The 17,294-nt window shown below is 36.1% G+C and overlaps 2 protein-coding genes across 2 annotated transcripts in view; one reads left to right on the forward strand and one right to left on the reverse strand.

The window, feature by feature from the left end:
* The first annotated feature begins 480 nt into the window (after positions 1-480).
* On the forward strand, positions 481-7,100 carry LOC110383203 (uncharacterized). Its single transcript, XM_064042610.1, has 8 exons — positions 481-507; positions 1,244-1,346; positions 1,865-1,931; positions 2,774-2,915; positions 3,543-3,713; positions 4,883-5,044; positions 5,671-5,828; positions 6,687-7,100. Exons 2-8 carry the CDS (start codon positions 1,246-1,248, stop codon positions 6,966-6,968), a joined length of 1,083 nt encoding a protein of 360 aa, XP_063898680.1. The 5' UTR covers positions 481-507; positions 1,244-1,245; the 3' UTR covers positions 6,969-7,100.
* Positions 7,101-13,345: 6,245 nt separating this feature from the next.
* LOC110383272 (probable multidrug resistance-associated protein lethal(2)03659) overlaps positions 13,346-17,294 on the reverse strand; it is a 77,562-nt gene continuing 73,613 nt past the window's right edge. Inside the window, exons 29-33 of the mRNA XM_064042612.1 lie at positions 16,451-16,567; positions 15,432-15,537; positions 14,583-14,695; positions 13,988-14,087; positions 13,346-13,411 (exon numbers count right to left, since the gene is read on the reverse strand). Of these exons, the coding sequence (XP_063898682.1) occupies positions 13,373-13,411; positions 13,988-14,087; positions 14,583-14,695; positions 15,432-15,537; positions 16,451-16,567 (475 nt within the window). The 3' untranslated portion in view covers positions 13,346-13,372. The remainder of the gene's footprint in view (positions 13,412-13,987; positions 14,088-14,582; positions 14,696-15,431; positions 15,538-16,450; positions 16,568-17,294) is intronic.

Consider the following 17,294-nt stretch of genomic DNA (forward strand, 5'->3'; position numbering starts at 1 on the left):
CACCCATCTGTGATGTAACATAACATGTCTAAACCTTCCTCATGCGTCACTATTATTTATTGGTAAAAACCATAGCAAAACCCGTGCAGTAATTTTCAAGTCAATCGCCAACAAACAAACGGTGTAAAGAACTTCTCTTCAATTTGATATTAAATAAAACTACTTTTACGGATTTTAACGCGGTTATATTAATATTCTTTAATCCCGACGTTTCGGATCCTTTACAGCATCCATGGTCACGACGACCAACACCTTAGTCTGTCCGTTTTATTTAAATGTCTAATATTCGAGTAAGAGTTAGAAATCCATATATTCAATTTGATATGTTGGTAATATTAGTATCGATAGATAGGTAAGTATATGATCAAATTAATGGCCCTTTCAAATAAACAATATTCATACAATTTATAAATAATTTGAGCTATTACGACAATGAAACATATTTATTTAAGCCTGTTTTCCGGGAAAATATGGAATGAATTGTTGGCCTACATCAGACGCAGCTAGGTAAATTCATTTTGCACATTGCTATGTAGCCATATGACATTATATTCGTAGAAATTAGTATTCATTGCATTTAATTATGTTTTTAAAAATATTAATTTCTATAGTTTTATTAATTAATTGTGAAGTGTTGTTTGTATCTGCTACTATCGGGTTGGGTAAGTTTTGAAGCATCACACTAATATTATGCGTGTAGGATGTCTGGTTTTCTGTGAAAAAAGCGTTATATTTGCGGTTTTTTTTATCAGATACTTAGAGTGTTTCAAGAGTAAGCATTGTGTGTATAACACATGCATAAACTATATCTATACTAATGTAATATAGCTGAAGAGTTTGTTTGAACGCGCTAATCTCAGGGATAAGAAAATGACTATCGGAGATGTCATAACGCAAAATCTCTTAAGAAAGTAGCGCGACGACATGCGGGGCGAGGGGGACGAGGAACGTTACTAGCTCCGAACTTACACGCTCTTTATGGAACCCGCCCATTATTTTCAAAATAAAATGATCAATCAAGCACCTTATTAAAAAAACGTGGTTTTAAGAAGTACCCGCTTTAGTAATAGGTTTAGTCCGCTAATTGTTCGGGACAGTGGTTTAAACCTGGTACAAAAGCTGGTACTTTTTTAAAACCACGTTTTATAATAAGGTGGTGTTTAAAATTTTATGGCCATATATAGATTGACTCGTTCTAATGATTAAGTTACAAACAAAGTTTTTTTTACATTGTCTATTTCAGATATGCCGAAGAATTGGAAAGTCATACCAGAAGCCAGATATGTAGCAACTATAAATGAATCATTTACTATAGATTTAACTACTTTTTCAATAGCTTGTGGTTGGTAAGTAAATAGAAATGAAATGAAATTATTATCACTCACTACATAGTATAAAACAAAGTCGCCTTCTCTGGCCCTGTGTACGCTTAAATCTTTAAAACCACGCAACGGATTTTGATGCGGTTTTTTAAATAGATAGAGTAATTAAAGAGAAAGGTTTATATGTATAATAACACCAAGATACACTAATTGAGTGCTGCCTCAAGTTTGTGTGTTTGTTACGCTGCTACCTGAAAATGGCTCAATAGATTAAAGTAAAATTCGGTCATCATCAGCCCAGTCTTTTCCCAACTATGTTGGAGTCGGCTTAACCTGATGCAGCTGAGTACCAGTGTTATACAAGGGACGGCTGCCTATTTGACCTCCTCAACGACCTCAACCCAGTTAACCGGGCAACCCCTAAGTAAGACTGGTTGTCAGAAGTAGAATTCATTATGAAGATATAATATCACGCCCAACCATTATCGACGAATATTCTCTCTAAAAAAAGTATACTTAGTGCAATTTAAAAATTTTTACAGGTGCAACAATTTGGATTTAGACAATCAAATTGAAAACGGACCTACAGTAAATACGTCGGGAATTCATGTAAGAGCAATATGTGTACCTATTATATTTTAAACTAGGCGTTTTCCCGCGGTTTCACCCCAGTCCTGTGGGAACCAGTGTCTGTACCGGGATAAAACCCGGTCTATCTATGTTACTCAGCAAGAGTGTAGCTTTATAACAGTGAAGGAATTTTTCAATTCGATGCAGTAGTTTCAGAGCCTTTAGGGAAAAAAACAAACAAAAAAGTCCTCTTTACTATCTATATATTATCTGTTCGCTAAATATTTATCTAATGCCTGTAGCACACCTCCGCTGCGAAACAACAACTGCGTAACCGCTGCGTGAGTTTCGCTGTGCAACAGTACTACACTTAAGCGAAACTATAATAGCGAAACAGAGCGAAACCTAAAACTAGAACAGTTGAGAAATAAGAATCGAAAGAAAATGTCATCGCTTTCGGAATCAGAGGAAGAACTAATCTTACTATGTCTATTTCTCACTGCTTGTATAAGTTTTTCAGTAAATTCCAAATCCATTATTCCTATTTCGCTCATAAAAATTGTCGATTGCTACAGACGCGTCCGAGATACACGCGGAACCGCTCCAAAATGGCGGACAACGGGCGGAGATGTAGACGGCGCCTAAGCAAATGAGCGAAATCATGTTAGAAAGAGACAACATCATAGTCAGTTTTGTACGCTAGAGCAGGGAATTTCGCTATTGTTTCGCCGCCCAACAACTCACAACTTACAGCGAAACTGTGGCGGTTTCGCCATTTGGGTTTCGCAGCGGAGGTGTGCTACAGGCATAAATCGGGTCAGTAATTTTGGCTTGAAAATCGGACAGACAATTACTTTCGCATTTATTATTCCTTTTTTCAGTTTACCAATATCACCGATGGAATGAGTACATTATGGAATTGTGTTTTGACGTTAGATCAAGGATGGGATCCTATGGCTAAAGTTTTGCAAATAAACACTACTAATAGCGTATTTCCTTTTCATCTTCACGTTAAAGGCGCAAGTAAGTAGATTATAGGAACGTTTTTAACACTTATTTACCGCCGTACCACAAAAACTTTTCAACGTCTGTTGAACACTTGTCTACAAAAATTACAGATTATGACGTTGAAATAAGGTCCGTTTTGAAGCCACACTTTTTTACACAAGTGTTCAACAGATGTTTAAGTTACACAAACTTAAGGCTGTTAATGTTTATCTTGTATCAACTAATCAGCTTATAGTTGCCAGTGGCCTAGTGGGTAAAGAACCAACCTCTTAAGTAGAGAGTATTTCTGTGGGTTCAATTCCAAATCAGGAAAGTACCAATGCAACTTTTTGTTTGTATGTACTTCTAAAGTATATGTTGGACACCAATGACCCTGTTTCGGATGGCACGATAAACTGAAGGTCCCGGCTGTCATTTCAACATCTTTGGCTGTCGTTACGGGCAGTCAGAAGCCAGAAAATCTGACAACCAGTCTTACCAAGGGGTATCGGGTTGCCCGGGTCACTGTGTTGAGGAGTTCAGCTAGGCAGCTCCTTATAACACACTGGTACTCAGCTGCATCCGGTTAGACTGGAAGCCGACCCCAACATAGTTGGGAAAAGGCTCGGTAGATGAGGTATTAAAATTCTTACTTTTTTACAGAAACAGTGAAAGTATTAGTTAATAATAAAGAGTTATCGTTCGTCAGAGCAAATCTATCGGAACCTTATGATGGAGAAGCGGAGTATTTCTTTAAGGAAGACGAAACTGTAGATGTGGTCTGCATAAACAAATTTTCTAAAGGATCGGTTCATATTAAGTACATTACAAAAGGTAAGCATGAACAATGCATTAAGGGTGCGTTTACACGGTGCATGTAGCTGGAGCAAGTTAACATGCGCAAGTGACAAGAGCACGCGGGAGGGTAGCTTGCTTTGGTACATGCGCGAGTCGCTAGATCCGCACATTTTTTAAATGCATGCAACCTACGCATGTGCCTCAACATGCGCGAGCTACTTGCACCCTATGTAACTTTAATGGAGCATTAAAGGCTCGAGCAGACCGGATGCGTATGCGTAACCACGCGCGTAGTCACGCGCGTAGTTACGGCGTAACCATGAGTTGTAATGTATGGAAATGTATGAGACAGGCCACACCGCTTGCGTAACGACGCGCGTGTCTACGTTACGCAAGCGGTGTGGCCTGTCTCATACATTTCCATACATTACAACTCATGGTTACCGCGCTACGCGCGTGGTTACGCGCATGCAGTCACGCGCGTAGTTACGGCGTAACCATGAGTTGTAATGTATGGAAATGTATGAGACAGGACACACCGACGCGCACGTCTACGTTACGCAAGCGGTGTGGCCTCTCTCAAACATTTCCATACATTACAACTCATGGTTACGCCGTAACTACGCGCGTGACTACGACGTGGTTACGCATACGCATCCGGTCGAAAGGCTCGAGCAGACCGGATGCGTATGCAATCACGCGCGTAGTTGGCGTAACCATGAGTTGTAATGTATGGAAATGTATGAGACAGGCCACACCGCTTGCGTAACGACGCGCGTGTCTACGTTACGCAAGCGGTGTGGCCTGTCTCATACATTTCCATACATTACAACTCATGGTTACGCCGTAACTACGCGCGTGACTACGCGCGTGGTTACGCATACGCATCCGGTCTGCTCGAGCCTTTAATATTCACTTGTTTTAAGTGTTTTGTCGTCGCAATCGAAATACGTCCACACTCAAAGCGCAGGGCATGCGTTTTGGTGAGCGCTGTATGGGATAGTTTGAGCTTCGGGGATGCTGCTGTCCATCTGTATATGATGCACAGCGCCAATACTATAACATTACTCATTACGGACCTACGAGTATGGTTATATTTCTTCTCCGTAATGGCTAAATTAAATTAAAAAAAAAAAAGTGTACTACACGTCGACTACCAGTCAATGACCAGCATATGTGATAATATATTTTTATTAATTTTTCAGGTTTTTCATACGCTGACCCGAAAAATGTGACAGACAACTCTAAGTTTACCATCAAGTTGACATCAGAATACGCCAACTCATCATTTCAATGCGTTTATACGTCGGAATTCAATGAAACATATGTATACAAGATTAACTTTCGTCCAAAATCTGCAGACGAGAGTAAGTATAATAATAATACTCTACCAAAAGCGAGGGTAGAGAAGTTAAAAAAAAAACAATATGGTTTGGAAACTACATCTCCCGAGCATATTCCCAACTATGTTGGGGTCGGCTTCCAGTCTGACCGGATGCAGCTGAGTACCAGTGTTTTACAAGGAGCGACTGCCTATCTGACCTTCTCAACCCAGTACCCCTTGGTTAGACTGGTGTCAGGCTTTCTACAACTACAACTTTCGACTTTCTGACTTTTAACCAACTTACGAGTCAGACCGAAGTTAGAAATGCGACTTGCCTACCCACATAAATTCTCATTATTTTGATTTAATAAAATAATAAAATAAATAAATAAGCATTTACTTCTAACATGTTTATTTGTTACTAGCTGACCCACCAAACTTCGTATCGTTTAAACCTTCCCTAGACCTCTACGAACATTTTAAAACCAAAATAAGCCAAATCGGTCCAGCCATTCTCGAGTTTTAGTGAGACTAACGAACATCAATTCATTTTTATATACAAGACAAGATAGAAGATAGACAAGATAGACAAGACAAGACTATATATAAGAAGATTAATTATTTATATATAAGATATAAGAAGATTAAAACTATTGTATTGTTTTTCAGGCTCAATAGCAAATTACATACGAAAAATAACAAATGAACCAGACAAGAGTGGTACACTTTTGATCGTAGGCTGTTCTGTTGGCGCTGCGATTTTAGTCCTTATTTTTATAGGCGTAGGGTGCTATTTCAAAAGACATGGAAACGTCAAAAATGAACTCGTAAGTACCCTCTTTACTTCAAACTTCTGCAAACTATTTTGGACTGGCTGTTTCGCGCGGTTTCGTCTGCGTTCCAAACTGTCTATTAGTTAAAAAGTATGCATATAGGTACTTAAATTCAGTTCGAGCCAAATAACTTAATTTCAGAAATTAATTTTTGGACTACTTGAGAAACTTTGCTTGACTTTTTACCTGAGAAACAAAGTATTGACTCCAAAAGTAAAAAAAAAAGCATGAACAAAAATCTTTGAGTCAACTAACTTCAGAGATATACCCAAAGTTACTAACTCAACATACTCATTTAATCCATGAAAAATAAGAGCAATCTCGCGAGGTTAGGATTTTGGTATCTTGGTTTGGAAATAAACGCAAAATAGTAAAGTTTTAAGTGGACTGTATTTGGTTGGAGGATGGCTGGTTATCGCCAAGAAGAGAACGAGCGGTGTGTAGGCAATTAAGGATATGCACGCGTACCTGGCTCTCCAACGTTGGGCTTCACAAGATGGCGGCAGGCGGCGGTCTTCCCGATCACACAACACAATCACGTTCACACCCGCGGGCGGATTATCACAATAGTTCGCTATCCTACAGTAGGACATGCGACACGGGAGAAGCACGAGATGCGTTTACTTCCAGGCGGTTACAGCAATATGGAGCCACGGAGCGCGAGCGCGTGTCACTCTCACTCGCCAAGCGTGCGGAACAGAACAGGAGCGGGAAACAGGGGAGGGGGTAGCATCGCTCGTTTGAATTTAGTCAAACGCAGTACTATTACATTATTTGGATGCGTGGACGTAGTCCGTGAGATAAAATATAGATGGCGCTACCATATCTAATATATATTTTTTGTTTTTTCAGAGCAAAAACGAAGATTTATACACAATATACGATACGCCAGCCCCAGATTATATAAATACATACGTAAATGACAAAGCTGATTGTCAGTATGTAAATGAAGGATTCCATAACGCTCCGTTAAGCGAAAACATATATAATGATAGACAAAGTAATGTATATGCTGAAGTTAATTATGACACTTGTAAACCAAAAACAAGTGTATCACAGACAAGATACAGTGTTGTCTATGATGCACCGTACGGAAGAATATCTGTGATAAGAGCTCACCATAGACAATCTTAAGAAAAACGATTGGTTTACTTTTTTAACCGACTTCCCAAAAAAGAGATGACAATTTGGATGTTTGTATGTTTTAGTGTCTAATTTTGTGATATTTTTATTATTTCAATTAATTTGCAATAAAAACAAAATTATTATGATGAAAGTATTTTTTGTTTGTATACCTAGTTGTACTATTTTAATGTACCTAAGTATAGGTCTTTTGTGATAAATATGAGGATGTAAACAGGGATAAAGGACAATGGGCAGATTGGTATACCCCACCAATAGCAATGCCATATATATCATTGGATAGGCCTTTTTATGTAGAACAATATTTACTATGACAGCTTTACTGAAATGTTTGTCCGTTCTGAGATATAGATCAAAAACTGTGCAAAAGTTAGAACTAAGTAATCTATTGATAACTCAAGTTTTTAAAGGAAAATCTAAGTACTACTAAGTGTAAGTCTTGTATGATAGAAAATCAGATTACAGTATTGATTAGCATCAGTTTTAAGATTGTTTGTTATCTATATCTCAGAACGGACAAACAATAGAACAAAGCTGTCATAGTAAATGTTGTTCCAGTTAAAGGACCTATCCAATGATATGTATGACTTTCCTATTGGTGCGGTTTCTCATTACGCCCAACATCCAGTTGGTACAATAAAAGGTTGAAATGCTACATAATAGTAACAATTATGGATCCTAACGGGCACAGTAGTACTTACAAGACTTAAAGTTATTAGTACTTAGATTTTCCTTTAAAAACTTGAGGTATCAATAGATTACTTAGTTCTAACTTTTGCACAGTTTTTGATCTATATCTCAGAACGGACAAACATTTCAGCAAAGCTGTCATAGTAAATATTGTTCTACATAAAAAGGCCTATCCAATGATATATATGACATTCCTATTGGTGGGGTATACCAGGTCCCATATATTTGTGCCCATTGTCCTTTATTCTAATTTTTGTGAAATAAATTTTCTATTTAAGTAAGTATAATATATGAGCAATCATTAGAATAAGAATAAGAATTAAATTAAATCTAGTTTTTTTAGTTCACAGTAATATTTACAATTTATTTGAACAAAAAGAACGACTGCCTATCACTCCTCATTTATCCAGGTAATATGTATGTACCTACCTATTACAATTTCCATTATCTTTTAGAAAGCTTTTTTTATTATTATCTAAACAATAAAACAAAACATATTAAAAATATATATTTATTTGCTACAATATATCACATTATGTAGGTACCACCGTTATGCGTATAAAATACTTTTGTACATAACAGGACCTATTTATAACAACAAAGATAAACTAAATACAATTCTATCAAGTCGGTGAAAACCATGGAGAACAAAATGACTAGCAGAGATGTCATAACGCAAAATCTCCTAAGAAAGTAGCGCGACAACATGCGGGTGCGAGGGGGACGAGGAACGTTACTAGCTCCGCCCTTACAGGCCTTTTTTGGCCATTATTTTCAAAATAAAATCACCAATCAATCAAGACTAATCTTTGACAGATTGGTTTTGATTTGACAAGGAACCCGAATGTCTCGTTAGTTCTAGTAACTGATCACGCCTACCGTACGTTGCTTGACCTACAAGAAGGCGCCTGACCTACCTTCCTTATGGCATCTCCGCTGTCTTTCCTTTCTCCGTGGTTTCTTTCTTAATGAAATTCCATTTAATTTCTTTGACAATAATAATAATTTTACTAGTTACATAATATTGTTTAAATTACATACATTAAAATTGACAAAATAATTACATTTGAAACTAACTATAATAGTTGAAATTAAATAACTATAACTATGTTACAAATTGCCTAAGTACAGTATTTTTTATATACATACTTAATTTTCTATTAAGTAAATAGGTATAAGTTTTGGACCTGCAAAATCAATATATTTATTCCTAGCCGATTTCTCGCGGTTTCACCCGCGTCCCGTGGAAACTACTGCCCGTAGCAGGATAAAATATAGCCTATGTTACTCGGGAAGAGTGTAGCTTTCCAACAGTGAAAGAATTTTTCAAATCAGTTCAGTAGTTCCGGAGCCTTTAAGGCACATACAAACAAAAGAATGTTTCCTCTTTATCATTTCAGTAGGTATACATTATATTTCTCCCACATAATCACACTAGTTACAAGCATATAAAACTAGGAAATAGCACTCTAGAACAATATAGCTAAGTGAAAATAATTGGTTCAGCACTTTCAGAGATTGCTCTTCACATACAGACTTACAGGTTTTTTTCAATATTATTAGAATAGCTACTTCTATTCCAAAAGGCACAGAACTGTATTTCAGTACAAAAAACTTAATCTGTAAATATTCGAAGAAATATGTAAAACGTAAAATATTCGTTACTGCTATATTTAAGTAAATACTGGTAACAGTCGATTTATATCACATTATTTGTTAAGTATTTATAAATTAATCAAATAAAAAAATATTGTATTTTTTTTTTCTAGTAAAAGCCCGAGTTTTTCTGTGTAAGTATTCATAAGCACATAATCTAGTATGGAATCATTAAGATTTTTGATTATTTGTCTAGCCTTTTCCCAACTATGTGTGGGTCGGCTTCCAGTCTAACCGGATGCAGCAGAGTACCAGTGCTTTACAAGAAGCGACTGCCTATGTGACCTCCTCAACCCAGTTACCGGTCAGTTTCAGTAATATAAAAATAATATTCATATTCGAGGTATCAATAGTTGTTACAATTCCACGTCAGAGGCTGTCAGGCGGATTTGAGAAAACTCTGACACTAGGGCTTGTTAGGGAATTAAACCTACAGCTCACTAGATAAAAAGATTCGAGTTATTTCGACATTGGTATAAAAAGGCAAAATTTTACATTCAAAAATTCCAATTTAATTAACTACAGCGAGTTTCAAATTGATCAGCACCTAATTTTACGTAGCATAGGATTCGAACCCGGTACCTTAAGCTTAGCAACCATTAATGCTATAAAGCAGTCTATAAGGTTTCATATACAGTATGTGTAAATTTCAGCTACTAAGTACCCAAGCATATTCTTATACAACCATTTTTTTTCATTTATTTCATTATATTTATAGCCCGATCTAAAAGTTCTAGATAATAATTTATCTACAGTTCTCGTCAAATATCTTTGCCTCTCTGAAGTTAGCTACGATTGACTGCGCAACTATCAAAATGTGAACAAAAAACTATTGCGCATGTGCAAGGCATCCTGCTAACTTCAGAGTAATGGTCGCGCCAGCTAACTTTGCATGTCTGAAGTTAGCTAGTTAATTTTTTTCGCATTTGTTCCTACAAATATTGTCGGAACTATGTAACCATGGAGTTTCTTGCCCGTTCTTATCCATAGCAAGCTACTTATGGAATGGGCAACTAGAATCAAACTTATTTATATGTTTGAAATTCATAAGTGCTTATAGAGGCTTCAATGAAATAAAATGATTTGACTTTGTTTTTAAAAAGCGTTGCTTGACTGAAGTTGGCTACTATTGACTTCACAATAATGAAAAAATATTATTAGGATGCAAAAGGCATCATATTGCTGACTTCAGAGCGATAAAATTATACACTCTTTTGCAAAAAAAACGGGCACCTATGCGAAATCTGAGTTTTAAGGACTTTACGTGTATTTCAAAGGGTTTTAATGATTGTAGTATGTTTCTAGCATCAAAAAAGTTAGCCGAGCATGCGTGAGAGTGTATTCTAAATTTGAATTTTGTACAATTGCTAAGAAATTGGTTAAACCTTGTTTTGGACTAATTGCTGGCAGAAAGTTCGTCGATGTTTTGAAAAGTTTTTGAAGTGATTTTCAGGAAAATGATAATGCAGTTTTAATAAATGATTAATGTACTTTTTTGTTAGATCAAAACATTTTGAAAAACTATGCGTATGTGATAAAAATTTCACCTGCTCTAAATGGGCTATACTGATGATTGGTGGCAATGTTAAGAGTTTCGGTATTTTAGTGTAAAGCGTTCTATTGTTTGGATATTGTACCCACGTGTTTTAAAATATCGCTTTTTCATAAATAAACACTTTTTAAAAGAGTATCAGTACCTTTGGCTGCGATAAAACAAATTTAAAGTAAGCAGTGCCCATCACAACTCGTCTCCTATAGGACTTTGACATTTTTAAAAGTCTTGAAATTCTACAAAATACAGAAAATAGCGCATAGACTGTGAGCACGAGGTCTTAAGGTCTCGTAATTACTGATTTTTAAACAACCTCGTCTCTCGGGAAACTCCGCAGACCTCTGAAGATCCATGAGTCTGAGCGTTCAAATAGCGTGTTTTCATCCCACGGATATTTTATTAAATAAACTTGCCTACACCGAGATTTTCTGGCATCTGCAGCACTTTCCTGCTTAAATCATAACAATAATTGGCTAGCCGCTCATTTCTTAAGAAACATACGTTTGGCCAATAATTTTGAATTCTTGACTCCCTTTCAGCTAAATCTTTGTTTAGTAACCCGATACCTATGGAGTTATCGAGAGCTTCAACGAGACAATAATTTGACTTTTTAGATAGCTTTAACCCTCCTTATCATTTTTCATGTGGTTAATTTTAACATTTGTCACAAAATTTGGTATTTTTTAAATGTCAAAGTCCAATAGGAGACGGGTTGTGATGGGCACTGCTTACTTTAATTTTGTTTTGTCGCAGCCAAAGGTACTGATACTCTTCTAAATAGTGTTTATTTATGAAAAAGCGATATTTTAAAACACGTAGGTACAATATCTAAACAATAGAACGCTTTACACTAAAATATCGAAACTCTTAACATTGCCACCAATCATCAGTATAGCCCATTTAGAGCAGGTGAAAATTTTATCAAATACGCATAGTTTTTCGAAAATGTTTAGATCTAACAAAAAAGTACATTAATCATTTATTAAATCTGCATTATCATTTTCCTGAAAATCACTTCAAAAACTTTTCAAAACACCGACGAACTTTCTGCCAGCAATTAGTCCAAAACAAGGTTTAACCAATTTCTTAGCAATGGTACAAAATTCAAATTTAGAATACACTCTCACGCATGCTCGGCTAACTCTTTTGATGCTAGAAACATACTACAATCATTAAAACCCTTTGAAATACACGTAAAGTCCTTAAAACTAAGATTTCGCATAGGTGCCCGTTTTTTTTGCAAAAGAGTTTATTTGACGAAAGCTGTAGTATTTTGATCGTATATTTTGACCATGGTGTAGTTACTAGTGACTAACTTCGGGACGGCAAAGTTATATGAAAAGAACTGTATATTAATTAAATAATTGCATAATCATTTGTTCGTTAGTCCGGTTATGAAACTACCCAGTATAACGATAACCAAACCATAACCAGTCGTATACTTGCCGCGCATTGGTCACATCGGTGATTTGACTACTGAAAATGGTTCGGTTATCGTTATAGTTAAATGGTGCAACTCATATTAAGTATTATTTTAAGTAAAGCCCGGTTGCACTGGGTACCGATAAAGTCAGTTAGCTATCTGATAGTTAACGCTATCTGCCAGATAAAGGCTGCTTATAATTTCTTCATATTGCTATTCCAATCCTGTGAAATCAGAAGTTATAGTTTACCTATCAGATAAGTTCCTGATAAACTATCAGAGACTTTATCAGTAACCTATGAAACTTATACAAAGGCGTAAGGCATGTTAAAATTGACACTAATTATTGACTAATGGCATTGACATAATTATATTAATTTGTATAATAATTACAATATTTTAGTAAATACTGGTGGTAAAAATATTACCAAAAAATGGCAGCGCTGATAACAAGCCTTTTTACTCGGCTGGCCAATGATAAGTTACGTATGTGCAAAATAATATTGATTTTGAAAGCACCTACAAGCTTTTAATTTTCAAAATGAATTTGAGGTAAACAATTTTGGAATTTCTGAGCTAGAATGACACGTATTTTGAGCTCGAAAGTACATTTTAACGCTTAAAAAAATGTATTTTGTTTTGAAATTATTTTTACTTTATGAACAAAAAATGCACCATAATATTAAAATAACTATTTTAATTAGCACCTATAAAGTATTGCTCAAAAGATGACTTTACTTAAATATTCTCTAACCTGACATTTTTGAAATTCCAAAATTAAGCTCCAATTAAAAAAAAAACCTACCTTATCTAGACTCTAAAGCCTTATTTTCAATTCTGTCACCTTCCCGAAATATAAAACTCTCTCCACATCAAATTTCATAGAAAATCGGTCCAGCCGTTTTGCGCAAAACTTAATATTTATCATATATTAATAAGACCTAGCTAAGACGACCCCAACATAGTTGGGAAAAGACTCGGAGGATGATGATAAATAAGACCTAGCCTACATTGGCCAGCCATTATGTAAAAGGGCATTTGGAAGGAATGTATTAAGTCACTATACTATGCGTTTCACGTGGTTTTCTTCGACTCCAACATTTTATTGTAACTCTGTAAAGAAAGATTTTAAAAATTCAATAGTATAGTTATCGGCACGAATCTTGAGCTCTGACCTAGCAGAAGTGATTTATTAGCAGAGAACCAATCCCGAGTGACGGCTATGACGCGATGCACTGCGGGCCAATCACCGCTTTAGCCCGCCCCCGCGCCTCACTTCATGCCACAAAAGGGACCCAATAAATTACTTCTGCGCGGGTGAAGGTCAGAGCTCAAGATTCGTGCCAATAACTATATATAAGTTTTATATCACTAAAGCGGATGAACCATACTTGTGTGTGTAAATGTACATGCACATTGTCTTTGTATGCGTAAGCTCGGGAGCGCTCAATAGTCGCTGAGTCTTACTATATAAAAACCTTAAATCACCAATTTGACTATAGAGTAAGTTTGAGTCTATTTTGGACTGACTAAATGTGTAGGAACACATCTTAATAATACTTTTGTATTTAACAAAAAACATAAACGCACAAAGTTGCGCAATTTATGCGCAAGCGTTTGCGCAATTTAGAGCAATCTATGCGCAAAAACTGCGCAACTTTTGCGCTAAATAAAAAAGAGATGTCATACCTCTGCAGCCATTTGGTAGAGCAAAGCCGCAGTTTCTTGTCCAGTTTGTTCCACCAAAGCCTTGAAAATGCCTCCACTCTCCGGCTCGGATAATTCAGAACTGAAAAAATATATTTTCATTATAAAATAATGTGCTAATGAATGTAATGAGGTACTGTAATATTATAAATACAATGCCTTGTGTATTTTAAGCAATATAGATGACATATTTATTAAATGATAAATTATTAAGTAGCTAAAGTAGGTAAAAATTTCAAAATTCTCTTTTTGTTATACATACTTGTCTTTACATACTTTTCAACTATATATTTTTTATATTTTTGTCATTTAGTTTTAATTTCTTTTCTATACGAAGTTCACATGGAAGCGTAAGTGCAAAAAAGCATATATTATGTTGTATATTAAGGCGAACTTTGGAGCACAAATAATTACTTTAAAACTAAGATTAACCCCCAAAGGGTAAAAAGGGTAAATAAGTAAGCATTAGTTTGACCGCTATGTGGGTCTGTCTACAACTCCGTATTTACTACATGGATGAACTTATTTGGATGCGTATATTTTAGTTTAAAGCTAACTTATTATAAACTATTCTCACCGTCCAGAATAAGTCCGTATTCTATCTCTGGGCAGCACTAGAGTTTCGTTGTTCTGATCGCTCTGTGTGGGACTCGGCTCGTAAGTGAAGTTCTCAGGTATGGCTAGTGGTGCCTGGAAGTATAATCATTTCATAATATGATACTAAGAAATAAGGTTCAAAATAACACAATGATGTAATTTTAAAAAATACTTGCGATAATTTTTGTTATAAAAGTATAGGTTTTTCTATTTTATCAAAAACCTTGAAATAATGATCAGTAAGAATTAATAAACAAAAATATTTTTTGAAACAAAACTAAAATGGCCTGTTATTACAATATGTATATTAAAGACTATCAGCATTACCACAAAAACTTAAAAATCGCTTAAACACTTGTCTAAAAAGTGTGCCTGCAAAACGGACCGTATTTCAACAACAGAACATTTCAACAACAGTTTTCAACAGACATTTAAAAGTAAATGTTTATAGTTCTAACAAACGGTAAATTTTTAAAGTCCAGAAAGTTTCAGTCTTTTATTTAAACATGAAGGAAATCTACTAGAAACAATACAATATCTTAAGGCGAGATTCCACCAGTGTACGACACTGGGACTCACAAAAATATATCTATTGGTTTACGCGCAATAGTAAAGGGTTCGCGTATAACTACCGACATTTATACCTCTTATAATAACAATTTTTAAAATGGTTTTGTACAATTTAAAAATGTAAATAATATGTTATATATAAGTTTATTCAAACGAAAATACATAATTATTTATAAGCTCTAATTGATTATTACTTTTTTTGCTCGCGAATATTTTGGTGGTATCTCGCCATAGAAAAGTCAATGTGTACCTGATTCACCTGTGTTTTTGACAGCAATCTGTTTCTAGGAGCGTTGTCGTCTTTCCTCTGTCCGTTGGCTTGAGTCAGTAACTCGTATGGATGTCCTGATTCTGCTACACGACCCCTTTAGGCAATAGAATGAATAAATGGGTGGATGTCAGGTGGATTTTGGTGTTAAAATACCAAACTAATTTATATAATTTACATGCACAAATTCAGGTACATATGGGAGTGCAACTTCTCTATAGTTATCGGCACGGATAATGAGCTCTCGACGGAAGAGTGGGGATCGCTTTGCGCACTGTACACTTAAGGCAATAAACTAATAAATCACGTCTGCGCATGTGAAGGTCAGGGCTCAATATCCTTGCCGATGATTATATCTATCTTTATCTTTTCATCCTAGACACCTCACAGTGTGCTTAGGACTATAAGGGTAGATAGAGAAGTACAAAAAGGGGCATAGAAGAAGTAAATAGGGGAAATACATAAGAGAGTTCGTAGGGTTAGTATATATAAATAAAAGAGGAATTATTAGGTACAGTCGCCATAAGCTCAAACTATCTGAATCTGCTAAATTGTACCAGTCGAACATGAATCTTCCTCTATTCTGATAAGAAGAGTCCGTGGCTCAGTAGAAGTCTTGCGGATCTCATGAAAGTTAAGCAATGCCTGGCGTCCGTGGATGGGTGACTATCTTGTCATAATGACCTTTTACGTGTTGCAGAAAATACTATAAACTGTAGGTCCCGGCTGTCATCTGAACATCTTTAGCAGTTGTTACGGGTAGTCAGTCTTACCAAGGGATATCGAGTTGCCCGGGTAACTGAGTTGGGGAGGTCAGATAGTTAGTCACTCTTTGCAAAACACTGGTACTCAGCTGCATCCTATTAGACTGGAAGCCGACCCAAACTAGCTAGGAAAAGGCTAGGCAGATGATTATTATTATTGTATACTTCATGGGTAGGTATAGTGCGCTGTATGTGCTTGTCCATACTGATGAACAGTGGAGTATAGATACTAATGCAAGTACTGACTTGTCCATGACGATAACCCTGTCGTAGTCCATGACGGTGTTGAGCCTGTGCGCGATGGTGAGCACGGTGGAGCGCGCGAACTTCGTGCGGATAGTGCGCTGTATGTGCTTGTCCGTGCTGCAGGGGGAAAAGAAAATACTTATAAATCTTCAACTATACGATGTTGCAAACCGATAAATATTATTTAATAATCTATGCAATGTTAAAAAATATTAATTCATTTTTTATAATTTTTAAAATTTTTGCGATGACCGCAATGGCCAACTTCGATCAAATGATCTGAAGGTTCGAAGAAATGGGCGAGAAGTCAAAGTGGATGCTAACTTCATAAATGCAAAGTTATTTCGCGCGATTTGAAAATAAAACCATCTGAGGTGAGTCTCAGAAATTATTTTAGATACTTGCACATATTGTTGTATATAACACATAAGTACATTATGTATAATTATAAGGAAAAAAGGGCTTTTTTATTATATTTTTATTTATTTACATTATGTATATCACATCATCAAAGAAGGTGAAGTTGAAATTAGTTTTCAAGTTTAGTTGTTTTTAATACAAGTGTGTATATCACTATTGTATTGGGTCTTCCTATAAATCTGGTGTGAGAATGTGTTTGAATCTCGTGGAGAGGTTGTGTGTGTGTGTGTGTAACTTACTCAGTATCAACATTAGCGGTCGCCTCATCCAGTATGAGCACTTTACAGCCAGCGAGCGCGGCTCTCGCCAGACATATGAGCTGCCTCTGTCCCGCGGAGAGGTTGTGTGTGTGTGTGTGTGTGTGTAACTTACTCAGTATCAACATTAGCGGTCGCCTCATCCAGTATGAGCACTTTACAGCCAG

Source organism: Helicoverpa armigera, chromosome 29 (genome assembly GCF_030705265.1).
Source record: "Helicoverpa armigera isolate CAAS_96S chromosome 29, ASM3070526v1, whole genome shotgun sequence".
In the NCBI taxonomy this organism is placed as follows: Eukaryota; Metazoa; Arthropoda; class Insecta; order Lepidoptera; family Noctuidae; genus Helicoverpa; species Helicoverpa armigera.